Consider the following 24,259-nt stretch of genomic DNA (forward strand, 5'->3'; position numbering starts at 1 on the left):
CAAATGATATTTTGGGAAATATGCTTATTCCCTTTCTGGCTTAGAATTAGATAGAAGGCTCAATAGCACACTCATATCTGTCCTCTAAATACAGCTATAACCAGCAGCCAATTAGCTTAGATTAGCATAAAGACTAAAATACAGGGAAGGGAAACGGGAACTTGTCATTTTTACACTTAGGTTTATGTACGGTTTAAACAAATATGTTATAGTGTGTTAATTAGTGAGCAGACAGACATGAGAGTGGTTTTGCTCTTCTCATCTAACTCTTGGCACAAAGACATAAAAAAAGGCCATAAAAAAACTAAAACAAAAAACACACAGGAATGGCATGTTTAAACAGTACAGTCCTTCTGCATTTTTATTTTCAGCAAAAACAAACCACACACCACATTACAATTTAAAAACAAGAACGCTAATTGTGGATGTACAGAAAAAAATCTGCAGCTGAAAAACTGAATATTTTAGTCTTAATAATAATAAAGGTATAAAAAGGAAAGTGTTTTATTTTGTAAAATAAAAACGTTTGGGCCAACAAAATGTTCCCCTCAACATGCGACTTTAAAAATACATGCAAACTTAAAGCTTTCTAGTATGGACACTTTCAAAATACTCTCCACATGAAATCCCATAAATTATAAAATATCAGCCTATTGCCCCTGAACTGTTTCTTGACAGAGAAAATCCTATAGAGTACCTTGACTTGAGACCTGGATGTAGTTGCCTATAATGGCTTCCTCTTCACATTTTCCTTTCACTTCACTGATCTAGAAACACATGATCTTTTTCATACAAATCAACCATTGCTAGCTGAGTGTGGTGACACTCAGATTGAGGAACGGAAATGCAAAGAGGACGCCACTTTAGACTGTATGCACCCCTTAAATAATACAGACACGTTTCTTTCAGACACATTTCTCTGGCATCAATTGACAGTGAAATTGTGTTTTATACAACCAAAACCTGGGAAAAATATCAAAAACAGCACCATTTTTAAAATGTTCCTGTATTCTCTCCAACGTGACCTTCACGTTGTTTCAACACAAAAAGTTCTATAAAGTTAGACATGGTAGCTAAGTCAAAAAAGTAGTTTTTGCTTGATTATAAGTTCATAATATCTATACTCTTTATTTGTGTGTTTTCTCTGTTCTTAGCATGCAAGACGGGTGCTTTGCAAGTGTTATGTTAAAATCAAACATTGCCCTGCTTTTGTCTTTGGCAGCTGAGGGTATATCATAGGGCAGGTTTAGGTCTGCTCTATTCCGGTCGGTACTCGATTGACTGCTCGGAAGTGAAACCGGGCCCAACCCCATAACAGAGTCATGATTGTACCAGAGCTTACAGGTTTTAGAATGTGTTGGTGCACATTAACAACAGTATATAACTAAATCCACCTCTCAAACCTGGGATTATGCAATAACAACATATTTTCTGCAACCTGGAAAAGTTTTAATAATCTTAAAATTCCCCATCCACTTGAAGATGTTTCACAAACTTGACAAACAATCTCTGTGGAAATGCTTTATGTAATACTCCCAGTTTTGGCACACATTCCCTTACAGGACCTGACAGGTTTCAGTGTCAAAGTTTCAAGTTGTCCTCAGGTTCTGACTCAACCAAATTTGCCTTTTAGGTTGTCAGTAGTTAAGGTTCAGTGCTGAGAAAAAAGTGAACTGATCCTGAATGTCCTTAAAGGCAACATCAACCACTATTAGAGAGGCAAGTTAGCAGGGTTAAGTGAGCCAGAGTGTAAGAAACAACTGCAATGTATGGGCCTTGTGTTTAAACCTAAATGACCAACTGATATGTATACTGATGGAGAGAACACTGCATAACATTATAAGTGAAAGGCTGCCAATCATATAGGTGTTTTACACAAGAACTGCAACACCCATCATGCCTTGCTGTAGTGAAAAGTATTCTAGAACAGTGGGTAAAAAGCAAAAGTCTTCACACTATTTTAGCCTAACTTGCAAAAATATCCCTTTTCCTCTTTCCAGAGTTTACACATCACTCAAGGGCGGAATTGATGTATTAACGCCTTGAGCTTAAAATAAAACTACAGAGCTCCCTTACATTTGCAAGCACTGACGGAGTAAGAATAAGCAGGGTGACTTTAAAGTAGGAAAAATGAAAACTGTTGAAGACCACATTTCAATCACATGAACAATAAATGGCAACATACAGTACATTTTATTTAAAAGAAGTAACAGCAAAATACCTCAGTAAAAAAATGACAAAACCATGAAGCACCGTGTTTACATAGTGCTTCAGCTAATTTCACACCTACTGCAGTACAAACATTTTTTTACCACCTCCGTTTTTGTTGGTGTTTTATGCTATATGCCTGTTGGGATTACAGCATCAGATTGTAACATGGCTCTGAAATGTGGAATAAGGTGGTATTCGTGTTAAAGCACAGTTGCAGTTCTGGCACGTTCCAGGGCATGACATTTTATTGTGGCTGTAATGCTATTTAACCATGTTGGCTCTGTTTTGCTTACGTACCTTTCAACAGTCAAATATTATAATACACCTTGTTATTCTACGTGATTGTGAAAAGAATGACTAGTGATATATGCATGGAGTATGGTGCCTGTTTGCAAATTGCAGGATAGTTAGTAATGCTGTTATGTTTAGATACGTTTTTCTGAGTGATGACAGTCCAGGTTGAGTGGGTTAAGTAGGTGGAGCTGAGATGAGTTTATGGTTGATTGATAGTTGAAATCACAGCCATTATAGGCCCTTTTTAGTTGGCGCACTGAGTTTTCTCATTCCCCTTATCCTGCCCAGCAGCTCGCGGACAAAGACCTGCAAGGAAGAGAGGAAAAAAGACTTAGACAAACAGTTGCATACACCCATTCACACCAGAGTTGATCATGTTTCTTTCTTTAATGGTTTAAGATGCAACAAAGTTATAAAATTGGATTATAACAGTAAATGCTCCCAGTAAAGAAGAAGAGCATAATTTGAATCTTTAGATGTCCACAAGCTATCTTACGTTTCTATTTGATTTTCCAGACTAAAGCAGGCAAAAGTGTCCTGCTTTTATTTGTGTGATGGCTTGGATGGGATGTGATCGACCGCAGACAGGTCCTGCATAACTGTAGAGCAACATACTCTGAATTATGTTGGTTTTGCCCTTTAAATGACAATAAGGAAAAACTACATTATGAAGAAACTAAGTCAGTAAGGAAGAAGGACAAAGAACCCACATCTTTTAAGCAAGAGGTTGTATAGAGGCTTGAATGAGGTGGAGAAAATGTTGGAATATAATCCCCCTCATTATATCAGGGATGAGTCTGCTCATGATCCAATTACTGATGCCTCCCCCTCCTCTCTGTCCCTCTGTCCCTCTCCTTCTTCTCTCTACCCTGCACTCTTGTCTGTTGTTCTGCCTCTAGCTGTCTTTTTGTATATCCCTCTGCATCCCTCACTTCATCTCCTGGTAGGTTCCCAGTTTACCTTTTTCGGTTACACTCTACTTGAATGTATCTACATAAGAGTGACATGACACTGTCATGAACGTGTCATATTATAAACAAGTCATAAACGTTATGATATAACGCTTCTTTTAGTAAGTGTCATTTGGTTTTTGTCATGACAAGTTATGGTTATGGTTAGGGTTAGGGTTCATGTGTCATGACTGTGTCATGACAGTGTGATGTCACTCTTAGTAGATACCTTCAAGTAAAGTGTTACCCCTTTTTCTAACAGTGCTCTCATTCCTTTTTTCATCTTCCCTCCATCACTCCATACCTTTGTCACATTGCTCTCCATTGCTTCTGTCTTTCACTGTCTATCCCCAGCTGATGCCTTCTCTGTGGGATTCTGTACAAATTGGCATCTGTGCTACTCCTTTCTCTTACTGTGTGTGTGTGTGTGTGTGTGTGTGTGTGTGTGTGTGTGTGTGTGTGTGTGTGTGTGTGTGTGTGTGCGTGTGTGCGTGTGTGTGTGTGTGTGTGTGCGTGTGACATATTGGCGTCTGTCAACCTGATTGGACACTTCTGTAGCTTTGGATACCAGTGACCTTGTAGGTGTTGTGTGTGTGTGTGTGTGTGTGTCATTAGGTCACAGTCTGACCTAATGACACACACACAAACACACACACACACACACACACACGCAGACGACAGATGGGGAGTCTAGGCTTAACCCCACCTCACCCTAACCCAAACGCTTAACACCTCTATATACACACATACACACACACACACTCACCTTCACACACTCACCTTCACACACACACACACACACACACACACACACACACACACACACACACACACACACACACACATACACACACGCGCACACACACACAGACTCAAATCCCTTAACTAGTAAACAAATTTAGTGTGTGTGTACATGCTATTTTGCTAGTTTGCTAGTTTGTGTGTTTGTAAGAAGTCCTTTCAATCTTTCGTCGTATTTAGGTCAGGATGACAGGAGAACGAGAAAATGAATGTGAATGTCACAAGAAATTAATTAAGGACACACATACACATGTGGGGCACGATGCTTCAACATACAGTGCTCTATATACTGCAAATCGAATGGTGCATGTGAGCATTAATAATGTCTATCTACACACAAGCTGCTGGGCCAGTGATATTGAGCATTTCATGGTATGACAGACACCAAACACACTCACCTCTGTTGGTTTGTAGCAGTCTATTAATGATTCCTGTATAAAAAGCAAAACAGGGGAAACAGAGAGTTGTTGATGATCTTGACAGCTCTTGGATTTTTCATTTTTTATTCACTAAGGCAAAATGTAAAGTTAATGTACAATTCGGTTTTTCAGTGGTTGGTGAGCATGATGTCAGGCTTTGGTATCATTCTGCCAGAATCAAACAAGAGTGTCTTTGAATGCACCGGCATTAAGAATCATACAGAGAGAAATCCAACCTACAGTAAAAAAGGCAGCAATGCCGAGTTCTCCACTGACATACTGTACTCAATAGACCAGCATGCAAAGCAGTCACATGAGAAGTTTGACTACAAAGTGAGGATTTGGCTTCATCTCATCTAGTAAACATGCTGTCTAGCTCTTAATATGTATTCAGATGATGTGTAGGCACAGAGACAGACACACAGTCTCAGAAGCATACCTGCAGTTTGCTGGCTCTCTCGTCGTCACTGTTGACCTCCAACAGATCATCTATGTCTATCTCTACCTCTGGCATCTCTTCCTCCTGAAACACAAAAACACTCTTGGTTAGTGAGCTGCTAAAACAGATTCATGTCACAAAGACAATGACATGAAAACCAGCAAGAGGAGAGGAAATCAAATTGGAAAGATGTTCACAAAATGCTGAGATGCTGACTCATATTTTTACACCCTTTTTCTTTTTTAAGACTCTAACCCCTCACCAAAGCCAACCCCAAATACACACTTTCTCTCACTTTCAGTTCCTTCATATCACCTCTTTATTTAAAACACTGTTTCCACGTCTCTGCACTCCAAGCTCCAAACAGCCCGAACATATATTTGCCTATCAGGAGCAGACATCACATGGAAATGTCATTGTGCTATGCCGCGCTGCCGGGGCTGGGCCGTTTAGTGGCTCGGGGGTTAGAGGCTGTATTCTGCTCAACACCACTTCAAAGGTCCTGTTTTCCTCCGGTTCATTTTATTTCACCACAGGGCTTGTGCAAAAGAGGCACGCAGGGAGGATCAACCCTTTCCTCCCAGCTACCACATAATGTATCTTACAAAGTCTCCCTTCTGAGAATTAAAGCCAAAGAAACCATGTGCAACTGCAGCTTCTTCATCCAAGTGGTTGCCTTTACCAACAGCTGAACTGCTCTGTAACAACATACTGCATGGTTGCAGCAAAATGGACTCTGCTATTTCACCCCAGTATCACTCAGAAATGCGTCCATATATCGGATGAATCCGCACCTCACAAGTTATATCCAATGCCAACATTAATTGTCAATGTAGGAAGTAGTGTGCCCTTTATGTAGTGAGGTGGAAAGTGAAGGTGAATGGGCATGTAGCAAATGGGACTTCCATACCATTTGCGTTCCATTGCAGACATGCAATTATGTTTGCCTTTTTATTACCCATAACCATAATCTTTTCCTAACTTTAACCAAGTGTTTTAGTGGCCTTACCTTATAGTTAAATGCAATGCCATAACCAATATCAAATATCAAGCAAAAGCAAGTCATTTAAAAATGTAGGCATTGGACTTTGATACTGAACGTATTTTGGAGTTGTGTAGAATTTTCCAATATGGACGTTCTTGTCATCCTGGCTATTCAGCAGCTCCTTCCATCAGTGTAGTCAGGTTGAAATGAAGAGCCATGTCCAAGTTCCATTTAGTTTATTTTTGCCGTTTTTATAATCCCACTGAGAATCGACACCCAACTCTTCAGCTATTTAGGTTATTAGATCTCTTACAGCTTATTGATTTGGTATTTGGTTGATACATAATGGCTTTCACTAATCCATGACCATATAAAACCACACTCCGCTGTTTCCAGCAAATACATTCACACCAGCTGACTGCCACAGTAAATAACTGGCTGATGGTACGCCGGTCATACTGTGTATATAAAGGTTTTGTTGTTGTTTGAAAGTTTCTCATGCCCTCGATGATCAAAAATGTGTTCAATGGTTCAATTGAAATTGTTGAACCTACACCAAAATAAAGAAGGGCTATTTTCAGACAGATCTCATGAAGTAGCTTTTTTTTTGTTCTTTTCCTAAACCCAAACCACGTGTCCCGTTTCCTAAACCCAAGCGTAGCTTTATTCTTTTCCTGAAGCCAACTGGTTCTTCTTTTCCTAAACCCAACCCACGTATGACGTTTCCAAAACCCAGCCTCGCGATAACACGTAGCCTCACGATAACACGCCACGTGGCTTTAGAAAGTGGCGTGTGTGTTTACGTTGTGACGTTGCAGACTGCCGTCCGCTGTATACAGCGTAGACATACACGCAGATAGCTGAAAATGCGTACAGATAACACGCCACTTGGCTTTAGGAAAGTGGCGTGTACATTTACGCGAAGTCATGATGCCATGTTGCTATTTTAGACTAAACACCCTAGCAAAAAATACTTTAATACCATTTTTGATGCATGGTGGATGATCCCTGGTTCCGTGGTTCCCTTTGCCCAAGCTAAAACATTTTCCAGTTTTAAATTGTCGTGTGTGTGTGTGTGTGTGTGTGTGTGTGTGTGTGTGTGTGTGTGTGTGTGTCTGTGAACAAATTCAAATGAGATAGGTGCACAAGGTGTGAGTGTCACTTATGTCATGTGGGATTTTTGAGGTAGGTTCTCTGTGTTTACTGCTTGAACCAGAAGCATATACTGTACATTCCTGCTGTTTTTAATTTGCATCCTCACAGTTAAGGATTGATATGAAAAACTCCAGTTGGAAATTCATCTGTAGTCATGCTGTGAAACACAGAGCACATAATGTACCACTCTTGCCACTTGTCTTACTTGTCTTTGGTATTGTAAATTCAAAGGTATAATTGTGAGCTAGTTCTATTCTGTGCACATCAATCATCTTTAATGCTGAGAGCTAAAATCAAATTACCAGTGCATGCCCCAGGCAAAAGCATAGAGGAGTCCTCTGAGAGCACGCACACACACACCCACACACACACACACACACACACACACACACACACACACACACACACACACACACTGCGTTTTACTATCTTTGTGGGGACCTGTCATTGACATAATGCATTCCATTCTTAAATGCCTAACCTTAACCCTTACCCTTACCCTAACCTAACCATAACCTAATTCTATCCCTAATCCTAAAACCAAGTCTTAACCCTCAAACAGCCCTTTAAAGTTATGGGGTCCAGCATTTTGGCCCCATAAAGCTGTCCGGACCCCACAAGTATACTGGACTCCCGGTTTTTGGACCCCACGAATATAATTAAACAAGACCACACACACACACACACACACACACACACACACACACACACACACACACTTGGCATTCATACACAGACATTTGCACACAATGCTACCCCACCTTAATCACCATTCCTGAGCCGTTAAGAGGCATTTACACAACCTGCATTTTAAGCATCTCAGTCTCTCTACAGACGAGCGTCCCCTTCGACCTCTTTCTTTGAAATCTCTCTCTGCGTCTTAGCAAGAGGGTCTCGCTCTGAAATCCCCACTCATGAAGGAAACAAAAAAGTAAGGTGGAGAAACGAGGGAATGTTACAGAACATATCAAAGCCCCTCATCTGTTAGTAGAGAAGTGTGTGCGTTGTGGAACCAGAGGACTGAGGTTATATGCAAATGTGAAAAACATCAGAGAAGTTGATGTGAAAGAAAATTTGGATCATGGAACAAGGCAGGCAGACTGATCCCATGAATTGGCATATGTATGACACGCCAATTCGTATGCCATTATTGGCGTGTTATAAAGACGCATACTCGCATTTTAGCGTGTTTATCAACACCGTTTGGCCTCCATTGACTTACATTACCTTGCGATTGTGTGTGAATTTACGATGTAGGGAGTAGTATGAAATGGCAAATACTAAAGCCAACCCCGTTCTTCTTTTCCTAAACTCAATCATAGCTTTCTTCTCGCGATAACACGGCAAGACGGCGATAACACGCAACATGGCATACACACAGATAGCTCAAAATGCGTACAGATAACACGCCACTTGGCATTAGAAAGTCGGCGTGTATGTTTACGCGAAGTCATGATACCACGTTGAGGCAGGCCTGCTTGGTTCTTTCGGGGAATGATTGTAAAGATTTAAAAAGAATATGTTCACGGCATTTACTCTCTAACTGGGACGTTATGGGACTGATTGGTGGGGATTGCTGCGTACAAAGTACACACGGCGATACACTGATAAGAGCAAATTACGTTTAATCATGTATCCAGCTAATTTAAATAGCTCACATTTCTGTATTGTGTGAACAGTTAACTTCAGTTAATATTGTATGTGGCATTTTCTTCTGGCATGTTCCACCAAAACAAGTTCCTTCCCGCGACCATTTTGCAGAGCCACCGTCACTGCGTCTGGAGCTTAGCGTCGCCCAAGATGATTGTCGCTTGTGATTGGTTTCAAGAAATACAAACAACCCAGATCATTTTTTTCTCCTATCCCATAATGTTTGTGTGCTGTGGTAAGACCAACAACTTCAAACTCTTTCCCCTGAACTCCACTGTTTCTGTAGTAACTTCTCTCTGTAACTAGGTATAAGTTAGGAAACTCCCCCACCATTTGGATTGCTTATTAGAAAAACTTAAAATGGCCAGTCAACAATATTATATATCCAATTTAGGCCCCAAAAACATCGACAGACAAGTTTGAGCAGTTTTCATTCCCTTAGGACAGATGAAACCCATTAGAGATCCAAACTAGGATTTCAAGAACGAATCACGAATTACGGCTGCTCTTTCTTCAAAGGTCAGCTTGTTTACACCTGACAACAGCTACTTGCCAGTTCTGAAATGTGAACAGAGCACAGAGATCATGGCTTCGGTCATGAATGCCAAAAAGAGGATACAAGATGTATAAAAACAAAAAAAAACAGTGAGTGGTGTACTGCTCACACACTGGTCTGCTGAGTTCCATAGGCTACAGAGAGAAACTTTAACCTAATAATACAGATGAATCTATATATAGTGTGTGTGTGTGTGTGTGTGTGTGTGTGTGTGTGTGTGTGTGTGTGTGTGTGTGTGTGTGTGTGTGTGTGTGTGTGTGAGAGAGACTATTCTACTTGAAAGCAGGCAGTCCGTCACCTTCTGTCACTGTGATTGGTGATGACTAGGGCATGCATGGCCTGTGTGTGTGAAGCATGACTGCAGGCAATCGCCAACGACGTGCAAATTTACACACACACGTGCACGCACGCACGCACACACACACACACAATCAATCAGAGAAATGCTCACCACAGGGCTTTGTCTCTCTGTGGAGCTTGTGAGAAAGTACCGTACTGTGGCAAATACACTGCATGCAATGAGAAGAATGGACACACTCATACACACTTAACATGACGATAAACACTGAACTTGCCACCAACCTGCTGGCGATTGAGAGCCTGAAATAGTTGAGGTCACACCCACTGCCCCCGGGGAAAATCATTTTCCATCTTGCCAGCAGTGGAAGCGCGACAAAATGACAGCGTACAATGCCAGGAGACATAGAGGGACAGGCAAAGATGCAGACACTCACAGGAATGCATTCCAAATGGTACCAAAATAAGTCTAAATAAGATCTAATTTTGCGCTTGTTTTTAGACACTTGTTGAAAAAGCATTCATACAGAACCTCATCCTAAAAATACATGTTTTATGGGATATATAGTGAGTGCCAAAATATTGCAATGGCAACATTATAGTAGTATGTATAGTTTGTATTAGAGACAAATAGAAGCACCATTTGTTGCAAATGTGTTTGCATAATGCAGAAGAAAGACATAGCGATGAAAACGGGAAAAGAAAAAGTTAGTGTGTATGCTATGTGTAGACGATAGTGTGTGCAAGAGAGATAACAAGGAGCTACGTGTTTGTTGTAATGAAGGCAACTTTGAGTCGACTTCGTGTGAGAGCCAGCAAGCAAAAGAGAGCGAGACAGGCCAGCCAGTGTGTTTGTTGTTGTGTTTGTGCAGAGAAAGTGCGTGCATGTGTGTCAGACTTGTTTTCACTGACAGTTAAGCAGCCGGCAGCGTTCTCAGTCTGGTTTAACTGCGATGAACTGAATCAACTGGTAATGTAAGCAGCCCGAACCTTTGACTCACTACAAACTCTTTTCAGACTCTATTCAAAACACTCCCCACGAACAAAGAGTCAAACTCCTTGTGACAGGGAATCACTTCACTCAGGCCAAGTGATTCATGATTATTCCTATTCATAGCCTACTTACATGAACTAGAGCTACCAGTTGTATTGAACTGCAGCTAAAAAACTTCCCGAAGAGATAATTGCTTAGGTCAGTAGTACGATTATTATGTTTGGCGGGTTCAGTATTTTTTTTGTTAAGGTTTTATTTTAAGTGCACAAAAGTCCACAATCTACAGCTAATAATTAGGTAATATCTAGTTAAAGATTAGATAATCTTTATAAACAGATACTGCATATGTATGCAGAATCTGTAGGCAACGTGACAAGATTTTGGTATAGGAAGAAATTAGATTTCTGTTTTTAGCCCAAGTAGTATTGACCGATCATGTTTGAGCGGGCTTTGGTTGCATGCAGGTAAACAGTCTGTGTGGAGAGCAAAAAAGGCGGAACACATCGGCCAAAATGCAATCTGGGAACCGATCTATCGTCTGATGACAATTGAGCTTTTTAATAGCTTTTTTATCTGCATTCGTATGCAGATATCTGTTTATAGTGATTAGCCAAAATGTCGTCTGGACCTGGATCTGGTTGCTAATCGGACTGTTATCAATAACCAACGCATGGAAGAGGAAGCCTTGGCCCAGATATCCGCTGGCTACACCCGAAACACCAGAAATATTGGCAGTAGGCCTACATTTCTAATTTTGTTAAATAAAAACACATAAAACAACGTAGTCAAACCCACAGCCAGTGTAGTCTATAAGATAATATTGTTATAATAGCTTGCTCAGCGGGCAGCAAACATGCTAGCAGATTAGCTTGCTAGCGGTAGTGCTAGGTCGGCTACCCCCTTCCGTTACATGAAACCTTGCAGGAATTAAACGTTTTGCCTCTATGCCTATTTGTTAATCTAGCTAGGTTGAATGTGCAATGTTGAAGACTGTATTTTAGAGTGAGGAAATATAACTGATTAATCAGTTGGCATTTTCAGAGTGTGTGTGTGTGTGTGTGTGTGTGTGTGTGTGTGTGTGTGTGTGTGTGTGTGTGTGTGTGTGTGTGTGTGTGTGTGTGTGTGTGTGTGTGTGTGTGAAAGTGTGAGAGTGAGAGAGTGAGAGAGAGTGGTTATTTTTGAATGGTGCAAAGAGCCTCTGCCTGTAATGGTATAGCCTATTTAAGTGTCAGCAATAGACAGAATGCGGCCGAATTTGACAGATCCCCCCCACATAACTTAGAAAATATTGAGCACACACACACACACACACACACACACACACACACACACACACACACACACACACACACACACACACAGTCTGCAAAGTTTTCAAACTGAATAAATAAAATAATAACAACCATGCCTTCTTTAATCACAGCTCTGCATGCAAGTGATAAAGATTATAGAGAAACATTAAAAACAGAATTGGCAGAGAAACATAAGTAAGGGGAATTGTAATAGTAAAATATCAAAGTCATTAAAAAAGAAGGGCACAAAAGAAACAAAGAAAAGAAAGCAAATGAGGAAATAATTCCATAAGTCAAACAATGAAATAACAAGATATGAGAGTAACAGAGATGTAAACAAGACTGCAAAAGTGAAAAGAATTGAAGAGAGCTATGTATGAGAGCAATAATTAGAAAACATAAGGGGAGAAAATAAGATGCAGGGAGATGGAGAGCGCACAGATAAGTGGGTCACTGTGATGATGAGGCAGAGGAGGATTGTGCAACAAAGTAAAACCTCACAGCTCAGCTTTCTTCCTCTCACTACAGCGCCATGCTGGCTCACATCAAAGGGACAAATTCATCTTAGGAGACCGTGTGAGCTGAGGGAGAGAGAGAAACTACTGTACGCAAGAGAATGGAGGGTGAGGATGGGACAAGAGGACAAATGTTTTCATGTCTCACAATGTATAGGAAACAACATGTATACTTGGAACACTAACGACAGAGGGTGCAATGTTAAGAAGAAGTGTTTCTATAGCTATTTCCCCCTCCCTTTTCTCCCTCCTCCGTTTTGGACCACCTCCCTCCTCCCCCTCCGGCGATGCAATTTGCAGAAACCGTACGGCACGGATGATGTGACTTCACTGGATAAAGTTAGCTGCTGCAGCAAAAGCTCTTCCCCACGCTGATTCAGCTCTACTCTAGAGGACATTGTATATCAGAGAGGGAAACTGGTAGAAAGAGAGGGTTGGGACTAGGAAGGGAGGAATAAATCCTCTAAGGAGAATTCCAGTCAAAAAATAGCAAGAATTCTGCAGGCGGAATTTTTTGACGCTAATTATGATGTAATTGTCTTAATCATTAATTCAGTGTTCATTGTGGTGGTTGCTTCTCCACAATAGGGTTTTTAGTAGCCCTGCTGTCGTTTTCCTCAGGCCAGCTAGGTATTGGTGTCCAACCATGTCTTTATCTTGTACTCCTCATTCCAGAGAAATCCACACACTTAAAAAGTGGTTAAAAGCAGTAGATACCTGTAGATACCTATAACGTAGTGTTTTTATTTTAACTTACAGTAAGAGTCGGATTGTGTAATACGTGATAAGACCGTATTGTGCTTTAATTATATTCCCCACAGTAGCCGTCTTTACATTCTTTATTGATACAGAGTGATGGTTAGCTATGCCTCTAAGGTGCCAGTATGCTTCCTCAGAAGCGCTTGTCGGATGGTCGAATAACTTCGGGAAACCCCGACACCTTTCCGAAGTCGAATTGTGGGGGGGCTGTGTCTGTCCATTTCTGTAATTTCCTGAAATTCTTTTTTTTTATCCGACATCCATGCCTATTTCATGCTGTGACTGGTCAGCTGCGCAGAGGTGGGAAAGGAGCCAGGCTTTGAACTTCTCTCTCTGTCTTTTTTTAATTTGTTACACAACTATATCTGCCATTTTTCATGTAAACACCTGAGTACAACACTGAATGCTTTCCAGGTAAGTCTAAAAATGTGCACCATTGTCCCCATATTTAAACAATATCGAACAATATCATGTACTTTAAAGCTAGAAAGACAACATAATCTGCAAACAGCAGAGATGCCACGACACTGTCACTAAACTGAGGACTCACCCAGACATCAGAAGCAGCTTGATGTGCATAAACAGTAGATTTGACAGCAGGCCTCGTTATTGGCATCTTACATTCACCTCAAACAATTCTTTCTTAAAGCGTTGTCTAGCCACTGCTGACGTGCACATGCTGTCTTGTGCTATAACTGTACAAGGTCAAAACCCATACAATCATCTCATCCTCCTTTGTTCAAAATCCTGATTTAAAGCTCAGACCAAGTATTGTTGTGGATTCAACCATGAAACAGTCAGCATCTGTCTTGTGACTCCTATTTCACAGTTTTGTGATGTCGGGGGCGCATGATTCATTTTACTGTGTTTACCAGGCACAGTTTCTCCCTGAGGCTAATGTATTGACAACTGGGGCCCATTTGGACCTTTGCTCTCAGTGCAAAGCAAAGCTTCCAGCCAAACTGGACTTAAAATGTCAATAGCACCAGGGTCATATGCTGTCAGCCAGTCAAATTAATGGATTTATTACATTTCTGAGGCAATTAGAACCCCCTTTGTTGTGAGGACAGAGTGTAAGCAATAAACCAACTTAAACTTACCAAGAAAAAGGTTTTGTTTTTATTTATTTTTTACAAATGTAATAGATAAGAGTGCTTCCTTACTGATTGGATCCATCGTTGCCAAATGTGCACAGTCATTCACCTTACAAAGGTAGACATACAAAGAAAACTACACCCCCACATGAACACACCCCGCCGACTTTGAAAGTCAAAACAATAATCTTCCTTCTCTCTGTCTTTCCCTCAGTCTCATTCTCACAGACACGCGTAAATGACGACAGTGTTTTTGCATCTTTTTTCACAGTGCCAACCACAGAGAGTGAGTCAGTGTTTGTACACAGCCAGTTTATAAATTGTGTCGGCCTGGCGACAATGAAACCAGTGATTAACTGCATCATCTTGGGATGGGGGGGAGGGGATGTCATAGGGAGACAAGAAAGTCAGTGTGTGAGTGTGAAACTTCAACATTTCTTACCATTCACGGTCTCAGCAGCTTTCCATATTTGCATTTCCACAGCATGTCACTCGATTATGTTTGCCAATTGCACTCTAAGATTTTGATTTTTTTCCGTACCACTATGTCTTGGGACTCGATGGCTATATTTGCAAGACCTGTAATTCAAGTAAATAACGTGCAGACAGGTTTCATTTTTCACCCTATCCACCCTACCCTTTATTTTCTCTTCCATGCAGCAGACGGCTATGCCTCCCTGGGGTTTGTAGAAACATCTAAAAACCACCATGACAGCCTTGTAGTATCACAGTTAAAGCCATAAACACAGCGTACAGGGTGAAGATGAAATCATTTTATAATTTCATTACATGTTGGGGTAATGATATATTTCAGCACTGTGTTCGGTGGTGGCATCATTCTTGGCGAGGTTATCACACTATCGATATAGCAAATAAACCTTTTTGTATACTTGGAAGGCATATGTGATTAACAGTGTCAATTACAGACATAAAATGGCGAATCTCCATATATGGGAAAGCCACAGAGATGATAGCAGAACAAAAGGGAGAGGAGAGGGAAGAGGATAAGAAAACAGGTGGGTGGGTGTCCCGGTGGGTTGAAAGTTGAGACGAGAAAGAGGAGGGAAGGGGTAGGGAATAACTGCAGGACGAAGCATGTAGAGAGAATGACAAAAAGGGGAACAAACACATTGTAACCTTTGCACCCTGTTTTGCTTTTGAGATAGACATTTGACGCCTTTCTGCTGTTTATAACTGTTTCAACAGCTGGGGGCTCTCCACTCGCTAAAAGGCCATCTTGTCAACACCTCTGATTTGTTTAGCAGCAGATGCATGTGTCTGCAGGTGCTGCGTGAAATGTGTCAACGCATGCTCCTCGGACACAGACGCTAAGTGAGCATCTATTTTTGTCCATGTAATTTAAATGGCAGGGAGATAAATGTCTTCCCTGCCAAGCAGAGATAACAAACACAAGAATGACCTTCCCCGCCAGATCCATACACACATCAGGGTCGCCCATTAAAACAAACATCCAATTGACTAAGTCTCCCACTGGGGGGTGGATCTGTCAGCCTGGCTGTATTTAAATGAATGGTGGCCATTCCATATCCATATGTTTTTAAGGTGTGCATGTACAGTCAGGTCCATAAATATTGGGACATCGACACAATTCTAATCTTTTTGGCTCTATACACCACCACAATGGAGTTGAAATGAAATGAACAAGATGTGCTTTAACTGCAGACTTTCAGCTTTAATTTGAGGGTATTTACATCCAAATCAGGTGAACGGTGTAGGAATTACAACAGTTTGTATATGTGCCTCCCACTTTCTAAAGGACCAAAAGTAATGGGACAATTGGCTGCTCAGCTGTTCCATGGCCAGATGTGTGTTATTCCCTCATTATCCCATTTACAAGGAGCAGATAAAAGGTCCAGAGTTCATTTAAGTGTGCTATTTGCATTTGGAATCTGTTGCTGTCAACTCTCAATATGAGATCCAAAGAGCTGTCACTATCAGTGAAGCAAGCCATCATTAGGCTGAAAAATCTAAACAAACCCATCAGAGAGATAGCAAAAACATTAGGTGTGGCCAAATCAACTGTTTGGAACATTCTTAAAAAGAAAGAACGCACCGGTGAGCTCAGCGACACCAAAAGACCCGGAAGACCACGGAAAACAACTGTGGTGGATGACCGAAGAATACTTTCCCTGGTGAAGAAAACACCCTTCACAACAGTTGGCCAGATCAAGAACACTCTCCAGGAGGTAGGTGTATGTGTGTTAAAGTCAACAATCAAGAGAAGACTTCACCAGAGTGAATACAGAGGGTTCACTACAAGATGTAAACCATTGGTGAGCCTCAAAAACAGGAAGGCCAGATTAGAGTTTGCCAAACAACATCTAAAAAAGCCTTCACATTTCTGGAACAACATCCTATGGACAGATGAGACAAAGATCAACTTGTACCAGAGTGATGGGAAGAGAAAAGTATGGAGAAGGAAAGGAACTGCTCATGATCCAAAGCATACCACCTCATCAGTGAAGTATGGTGGTAGTAGTGTCATGGCGTGGGCATGTATGGCTGCCAATGGAACTGGTTCTCTTGTATTTATTGATGATGTGACTGCTGACAAAAGCAGCAGGATGAATTCTGAAGTGTTTTGGGCAATATTATCTGCTCATATTCAGCCAAATGCTTCAGAACTCAGTGGACAGCGCTTCACAGTGCAGATGGACAATGACCCGAAGCATACTGCGAAAGCAACCAAAGAGTTTTTTAAGGGAAAGAAGTGGCATGTTATGCAATGGCCAAGTCAATCACCTGACCTGAATCCGATTGAGCATGCATTTCACTTGCTGAAGACAAAACTGAAGGGAAAATGCCCCAAGAACAAGCAGGAACTGAAGACAGTTGCAGTAGAGGCCTGGCAGAGCATCATCAGGGATGAAACCCAGCGTCTGGTGATGTCTATGCGTTCCAGACTTCAGGCTGTAATTGAATGCAAAGGATTTGCAACCAAGTATTAAAAAGTGAAAGTTTGATTTATGATTGTTAATCTGTCCCATTACTTTTGGTCCCTTAAAAAGTGGGAGGCACATATACAAACTGTTGTAATTCCTACACCGTTCACCTGATTTGGATGTAAATACCCTCAAATTAAAGCTGAAAGTCTGCAGTTAAAGCACATCTTGTTCATTTCATTTCAACTCCATTGTGGTGGTGTATAGAGCCAAAAAGATTAGAATTGTGTCGATGTCCCAATATTTATGGTCCTGACTGTATAGTATATCCAGTATAACCTTAACGGTTACACAATGCCTTTGTGTGTCAATATTTGTGTGTTTATCCCCAGCGTGCTATTCTTAAACCTATTGAACGTTACTAATGACTTGGCTTGAATTGCACCTCCACCTCCGCTGCCCAATGAGGTTCACATGATACACGGCCGTGGTCCTTCCCAGCAAGAAAAACATGAAAGGCGGGCGAAGGGGAATGTTATTGACAAGGGCAAGGGAAAAGCAGGTGGAGGAGAGGGGATAATGATGCACAGAAAGAGATGAAGATGGGTTTTTTTCTACCTACAGTAGAAGTCAGTGTTTATGTCAGCAACACATTCCTTTGTCCATTGCACCCGCACGCACACATACACACACACACACACACACACACACACACACACCCACAAACTCTGCCTTGAGACAGCCCTCCTACACAAAACAGTATGGGAATTAACCAACCCCCCCATATTGTGGGAATGATCTAGAGAGAAAAAGGGCAGCAGACCTAAGAGTTAGTATTATCCACGAGAAGATGCTCCATGTCTTAGTTCCTCTTGCTCTATTTGGTCCAAATATGCACGTGTGTGTGTGTGTGTGTGTGTGTGTGTGTGTGTTACATTTGAGTTCAAGGGCTCATGCTCATCCATTCATGGAAAAGGAACCGTTCACCACCCAATATCTGCCAAAGAGATGCGGAATCAACCCAAAAAAGCATGTAGCGCCTCAATTACACACATCCATACAAAGCCAGAGACAGACACAAACACACACAAGGCCCAAGGGGTAGAGCGCTGTATGTTGGCAGTGTCTGCGCTCGCACACATGAATAAGCTTCATTGAGTGGGGTTCTATTGACGCAGAGCCATGAAAAAGTAGGGCATTACAGAATCTCTCTTTCTCTCCTCTCATTCTGCAGCATGCACCCCAACAAAACACACATGAAACTGCAGAGTCAGATTTACCGCTCTATCAATCTCTGTCGCTCTCTCACACACACCAAGTAAAGACCAACGTCTGTTTCTCAACAACTTCCATCGATTGTATGGAGGTTTTTATTTTAGCGTTCTTGCAGAGACTTAGATGAGAAGATTGATACCACTCTTGTGTCTGTACGCCGAATATGAAGCTACATCTGGGAGAGGCTTAGCTTAGCATAAAGACTGGAAACAGCTGGCTCTGTACCTAATTTTCCGTAAACCCCCTCCTAACAAATTGTTTCTTTACACTTTGGTTTTTGTACAAATTAAACAAAAATATATACTGTGTTAATTAGTCACCTTTAGACACAGCCAGGCTAGCTGTTTTCCCCTGTTTCCAGGCTTTAAGCTAAGCTAATTGACCACTAGCTGTAGCTTCATATTTAGCATACAAAAGTGAGAGGTGTATCAATCAACCCTCGGCAAGAGATGAGCGTATCGGACTTGCAGGTATTGTTTGAGTATACTTTAGGTCTTTGTTTGTCCCGGGTTTTTCAACCCACGACCTGAGACATATTTTGGACAGGACAAATTGGTAACGGAGATTCTCACCCAGCTTTTATTGAGAACAAAATTCAATATCATCTGAGTTGAACCTCTTCTGCACTCCATTACCTTCAGCATCATCACAGGGCCTCCACCCCCACACAAACACACTGTAATGCTCTGTAGTATCAGGTTTTCTTATGAAACCGATACAGAAGCTGACCTTTAAGCCAGACCAGCACCGCCAAATCAGCAGTCTCTCCCTCTATCACACTCACACACACACACACACACACACACACACACACACACACACACACACACACACACACACACACACACACACACACACACACACACACACCTTGTCTATCTTAGGTCTGAACATGGAGGTGTTAACAGGCATGAAGGGAGTGTGACTTCCTGTTTACACTCATGTGATCATCATCATCAGTAAAGCAGTAAAGTCCACCTGCTTAAACACTGCCGTCATGTATCTATTCATAGATGAACAGATGAAAGTAAGCCTTAACAATGCACCACGGTGAGAACGTGTCAAAATAATGATGTACTGGTTTCATTCCCTACTGTCCTCTGAAATGCAGCCAGCTTGTATGTGTTTCTACCACCAATCAACACTGTGCTTATTGCAGCAACCAGCATGATTTCAGACTGGGGATGGGGGGGGGGATTATCATATTATCCCATTTGCTGTGTGAAAGATATAATATGAGGAGGTGTCATGCTGCTGGGAATATCTCCTGAAATCTGGATCGAAGTCAGGGGAAAAAGGGACGTTTGCAGACAACAGAGTGGAGTCTTTTTCAACAGTAATGCTACAATAGTGAAATAAAAGATTGATTTCATCCAGCAATGGGGATAGACACTCTAGCAAGACAGCACATTTTTTGACTATTGAGCTATATCCATTTGCATTAAACAAATAACAGGCTAACATCCATTGAATCCAAATATTCCACGACCGAGATATGACTCTAGATGCACTCCAGCCCTTACTGCAACATCAAATAGCTCAGTCGATCCATGTGGGGGAGGCATCGTACGACTTGTAGATCAAGCTGCACCTGCTGATGGCAGACTGACACGCAGCCAAGAGCTCAGTCGGCTTTTGAAATGTAAACCAGTCCACTCAGATGGGCTATGCTGTTCTTTCAACTTAAGTGAGAACCACAGCAGCAGGACTAGAAAGAGAGGAGGAAGATTGCAAACAAGACGACAGCTGTAAAAACAGCAGCTTAGGTTTATAAATGACAATTTGCTTTCGGTGATGGTAGATGGAAGCAGTTTTGGAGCTGCGCGGAAATCGTAATTGTTTTTGCACACATGCAAACAGCCTATTTGCATTCAGTATGAGGAAGAGATATTTGCATTGCAATGCTCTTTCAGCAGACAAACTACTGGGACAGACAATAATGTTGACGCTCAATGTCCTGCTGTGATTTGTGCAGGTTTCCTTCTGCACATGCACGCACACCCTGTAATCAATCTTAGTTACGGTAAGAGATGCAGCATATCACATAAATGAACATCCGCATGCACATCAATGATGGGTACCCACACACACACACACACACACACACACACACACACACACACACACACACACACACCTTGTCTCATCTCAGAGCATCTGGAACATGGAGGTAGTTAACAGGCATGAAGGGAGTGTGACTTCCTGTTTACACTCATGTGATCATCATCATCAGTAAAGCAGTAAAGTCCACCTGCTTAAACACTGCCGTCATGTATCTATTCATAGATGAACAGATGAAAGTAAGCCTTAACAATGCACCACGGTGAGAACGTGTCAAAATAATGATGTACTGGTTTCATTCCCTACTGTCCTCTGAAATGCAGCCAGCTTGTATGTGTTTCTACCACCAATCAACACTGTGCTTATTGCAGCAACCAGCATGATTTCAGACTGGGGATGGGGGGGGGGATTATCATATTATCCCATTTGCTGTGTGAAAGATATAATATGAGGAGGTGTCATGCTGCTGGGAATATCTCCTGAAATCTGGATCGAAGTCAGGGGAAAAAGGGACGTTTGCAGACAACAGAGTGGAGTCTTTTTCAACAGTAATGCTACAATAGTGAAATAAAAGATTGATTTCCATCCAGCAATGGGGATAGACACTCTAGCAAGACAGCACATTTTTGACTATTGAGCTATATCCATTTGCATTAAACAAATAACAGGCTAACATCCATTGAATCCAAATATTCCACGACCGAGATATGACTCTAGATGCACTCCAGCCCTTATTGCAACATCAAATAGCTCAGTCGATCCATGTGGGGAGGCATCGTACGACTTGTAGATCAAGCGCACCTGCTGATGGCAGACTGACACGCAGCCAAGAGCTCAGTCGGCTTTGAAATGTAAACCAGTCCACTCAGATGGGCTATGCTGTTCTTTTCAACTTAAGTGAGAACCACAGCAGCAGGACTAGAAAGAGAGGAGGAAGATTGCAAACAAGACGACAGCTGTAAAAACAGCAGCTTAGGTTTATAAATGACAATTTGCTTTCGGTGATGGTAGATGGAAGCAGTTTTGGAGCTGCGGGAAATCGTAATTGCTTTGCACACATGCAAACAGCCTATTTGCATTCAGTATGAGGAAGAGATATTTGCATTGCAATGCTCTTTCAGCAGACAAACTACTGGGACAGACAATAATGTTGACGTTCAATGTCCTGCTGTGATTTGTGCAGGTTTCCCTTCTGCACATGCACGCACACTGTAATCAATCTTAGTTACGGTAAGAGATGCAGCATATCACATAAATGAACATCCGCATGCACATCAATGATGTGTACCCACACATAGACACACACACACACACACACACACACACATTTATATTAAAAAACGCTTTATATTTAAATAAAATGCATCCCCATAGTGTGGTTTGAGGTTCATGTGTGCAGGCATGTGTGGATGCATGCTCACACCGCCTGTTTCATCTCTGATTGGCTGAGTCTGACTTGACAGGCTAACTGTGTGCCTGCGGTGTGTATGTGTGCTGCATATGTGTGCACTTGTGCAGACCCTCTGTTGCGAGGAAGGGGGTCAGAGACAGAGGAGGTGATTGGCTGGTGATGAGAGTCACAGCATCAGCACATCTTAACCCACTGCCCTTCTTTCCTCTTCTCCAGTCCACCCCATCCCCCAGCAGCATACTATAGGGCACACTCATACATGTACTTACACATCACCCATAGAATATCTTTCTCTCTGCACCCCCATCTCTCTCCACACACACTCAGACCTGCACGCACACAAACCCCGACTCTCTCTCTCTCTCTCTCTCTCTCTCTCTCTCTCTCTCTCTCTCTCTCTCTCTCTCTCAGCGACAGAACGGATAATACAATACATTGTGTCAAAGTCAGAGTGAGTAAAGACCAACAACATTATTAAACCAAACAGCTTTTGTGTCGCTCAGACACCCCTGCTATTCTCGCCTCAGCCATAATCCAGCAGGTATCAGTGTTGCAGAGGACAAAGAGACACCGTTAAACTCAAAGACACTGACTGTTTAATGAAGGATGTTAGGGTTGGCTTTAAATATGGCCTTATTCTGACGCCTTTGCAAAGGATCAGAGCATTGAAAATCACATGAGATGAATCCAGATAATGCAACTATCAAGGCAGACATGGAGTGTAAACTCGGTCAAATGAAGTGAGTCTAAATTTGACATATAGCCTACGGTTGAGTTAAACCCATTAACCCATTAAATTGATAAAGCAGGTATTTTGGACCATTTCTTCTGTGTGTCATTCTGTGTGATTTAAGATGTATGCCCCACTCACCTCACAGTCATACAACTCGCTGAGCTGCTCGATGATCCACTCCTCCAGGACGAGTCTTTTCCGCAGCTCTTTCCTGTCGTACTTGACCGTCACTTTGCCCTGTTTCTTCTGGACCGGGTCGTCCCCGGTGATGGGGCCGGACCCCACGCAGCCAACTCCAGGCGCACCTTGGAAGAAGACGCGGCTGCCGGCGGTGGGCAGCGGGGCGCTAGTCTCGGTGCTGGCGGCCGACATTGCGGGATGTGAGGGCTTATTATTTAAGAAGTGTGTGAAAGAGTGGGGTAGCCTACTGCTGTGCTGAATGAGACTGCGAGCTGCACAGCAGACAGGAGAATGGTGAGGAGCTTTTAAACAGCTGCTATTTAAAGCGCAGCGCCGGAGACAGCCGAGAAGGCGGAGCGAACACTGCAAGAAATGAACATCCGAGGCGCTTGTCTCGTGTTAACATTGAAATCGGTGTTTCCATTAAAAAAGGAAACCCTCTTCTGTGGAATGGTGTTAAAAAATAAGTGTTTCCAACACTATGTTTCAAGAGGGGGGGTTTCAAGTAATAATTGTAAAACATGGAAAGACATGACCATTATTGCTCAAATTGGCAATAATGGATAATAATGGGCAATAATGGAGTAGCCTATTGAGGGAAGTCATGCTATTATTTTAATTGAGGACACTTGACTCTGAAAGACGCCATTCACAGGCTCAAAAAGCTTGTTATATGCAGTAAAACGATCTTTAAATAGTGATATGTGGTCAAATTATTTCTTATAGTTGGTATTTTTTGCAGTGCACCAGACAAATTCCCTCAATGGTGCTTGTCTGTCACCAGCGCGCACTGAAGAGCGAGCAGATGCTGGAAAGCTTGAGCAGAGGGTCTTTCCCAATTCTAGCCATGCTCTTCTGCCACCTTATGTTATTATTCATTCATTGAAATGCATCTTTTGAGTATTTATGTTTGTGTGATTCACATATGTGTCTAAAAATACCAGCATCTTTTTTTAAATAAAAAATTTTGAGCCCAAATATTCTAGCCTGGCATAGGAAGAGTTTTTTGCGCCACCTGTTGGTCATCGGGAGAAGATCTGGTTTTGCCACATAGATAGGCTACTGTATGGAAATCCTCAGCATAAGCTTGATCATATGCACAGTAGGCTATTTACATATCCTATGGGGCCATTATTGTAACATGCAAATGTGTGTAGAGAGTTGTGCAACTGTATCTTAATCTGTGTATGCGTTTCTCACTTTTGGATACAATCATGTTTGTTCAACTAAAATTGAGGATTGAGGGCTCAACACAGGTGAGTTTTAACTTTGTAGCACATGTAAA

The 24,259-nt window shown here is 41.9% G+C and overlaps 1 protein-coding gene across 1 annotated transcript; it reads right to left on the minus strand.

Moving 5' to 3' along the window:
- Positions 1-329: 329 nt before the first annotated feature.
- Positions 330-23,286, minus strand: ppp1r14c (protein phosphatase 1, regulatory (inhibitor) subunit 14C). The gene is made up of 4 exons (XM_078275008.1): positions 22,933-23,286; positions 5,115-5,198; positions 4,655-4,687; positions 330-2,811 (listed from the first exon to the last, which is right to left on the minus strand). Exons 1-4 carry the CDS (start codon positions 23,164-23,166, stop codon positions 2,737-2,739), a joined length of 426 nt encoding a protein of 141 aa, XP_078131134.1. The 5' UTR covers positions 23,167-23,286; the 3' UTR covers positions 330-2,736.
- Positions 23,287-24,259: the final 973 nt, after the last annotated feature.

The sequence above is a fragment of the Sander vitreus genome, chromosome 18 (genome assembly GCF_031162955.1).
Source record: "Sander vitreus isolate 19-12246 chromosome 18, sanVit1, whole genome shotgun sequence".
In the NCBI taxonomy this organism is placed as follows: domain Eukaryota; kingdom Metazoa; phylum Chordata; class Actinopteri; order Perciformes; family Percidae; genus Sander; species Sander vitreus.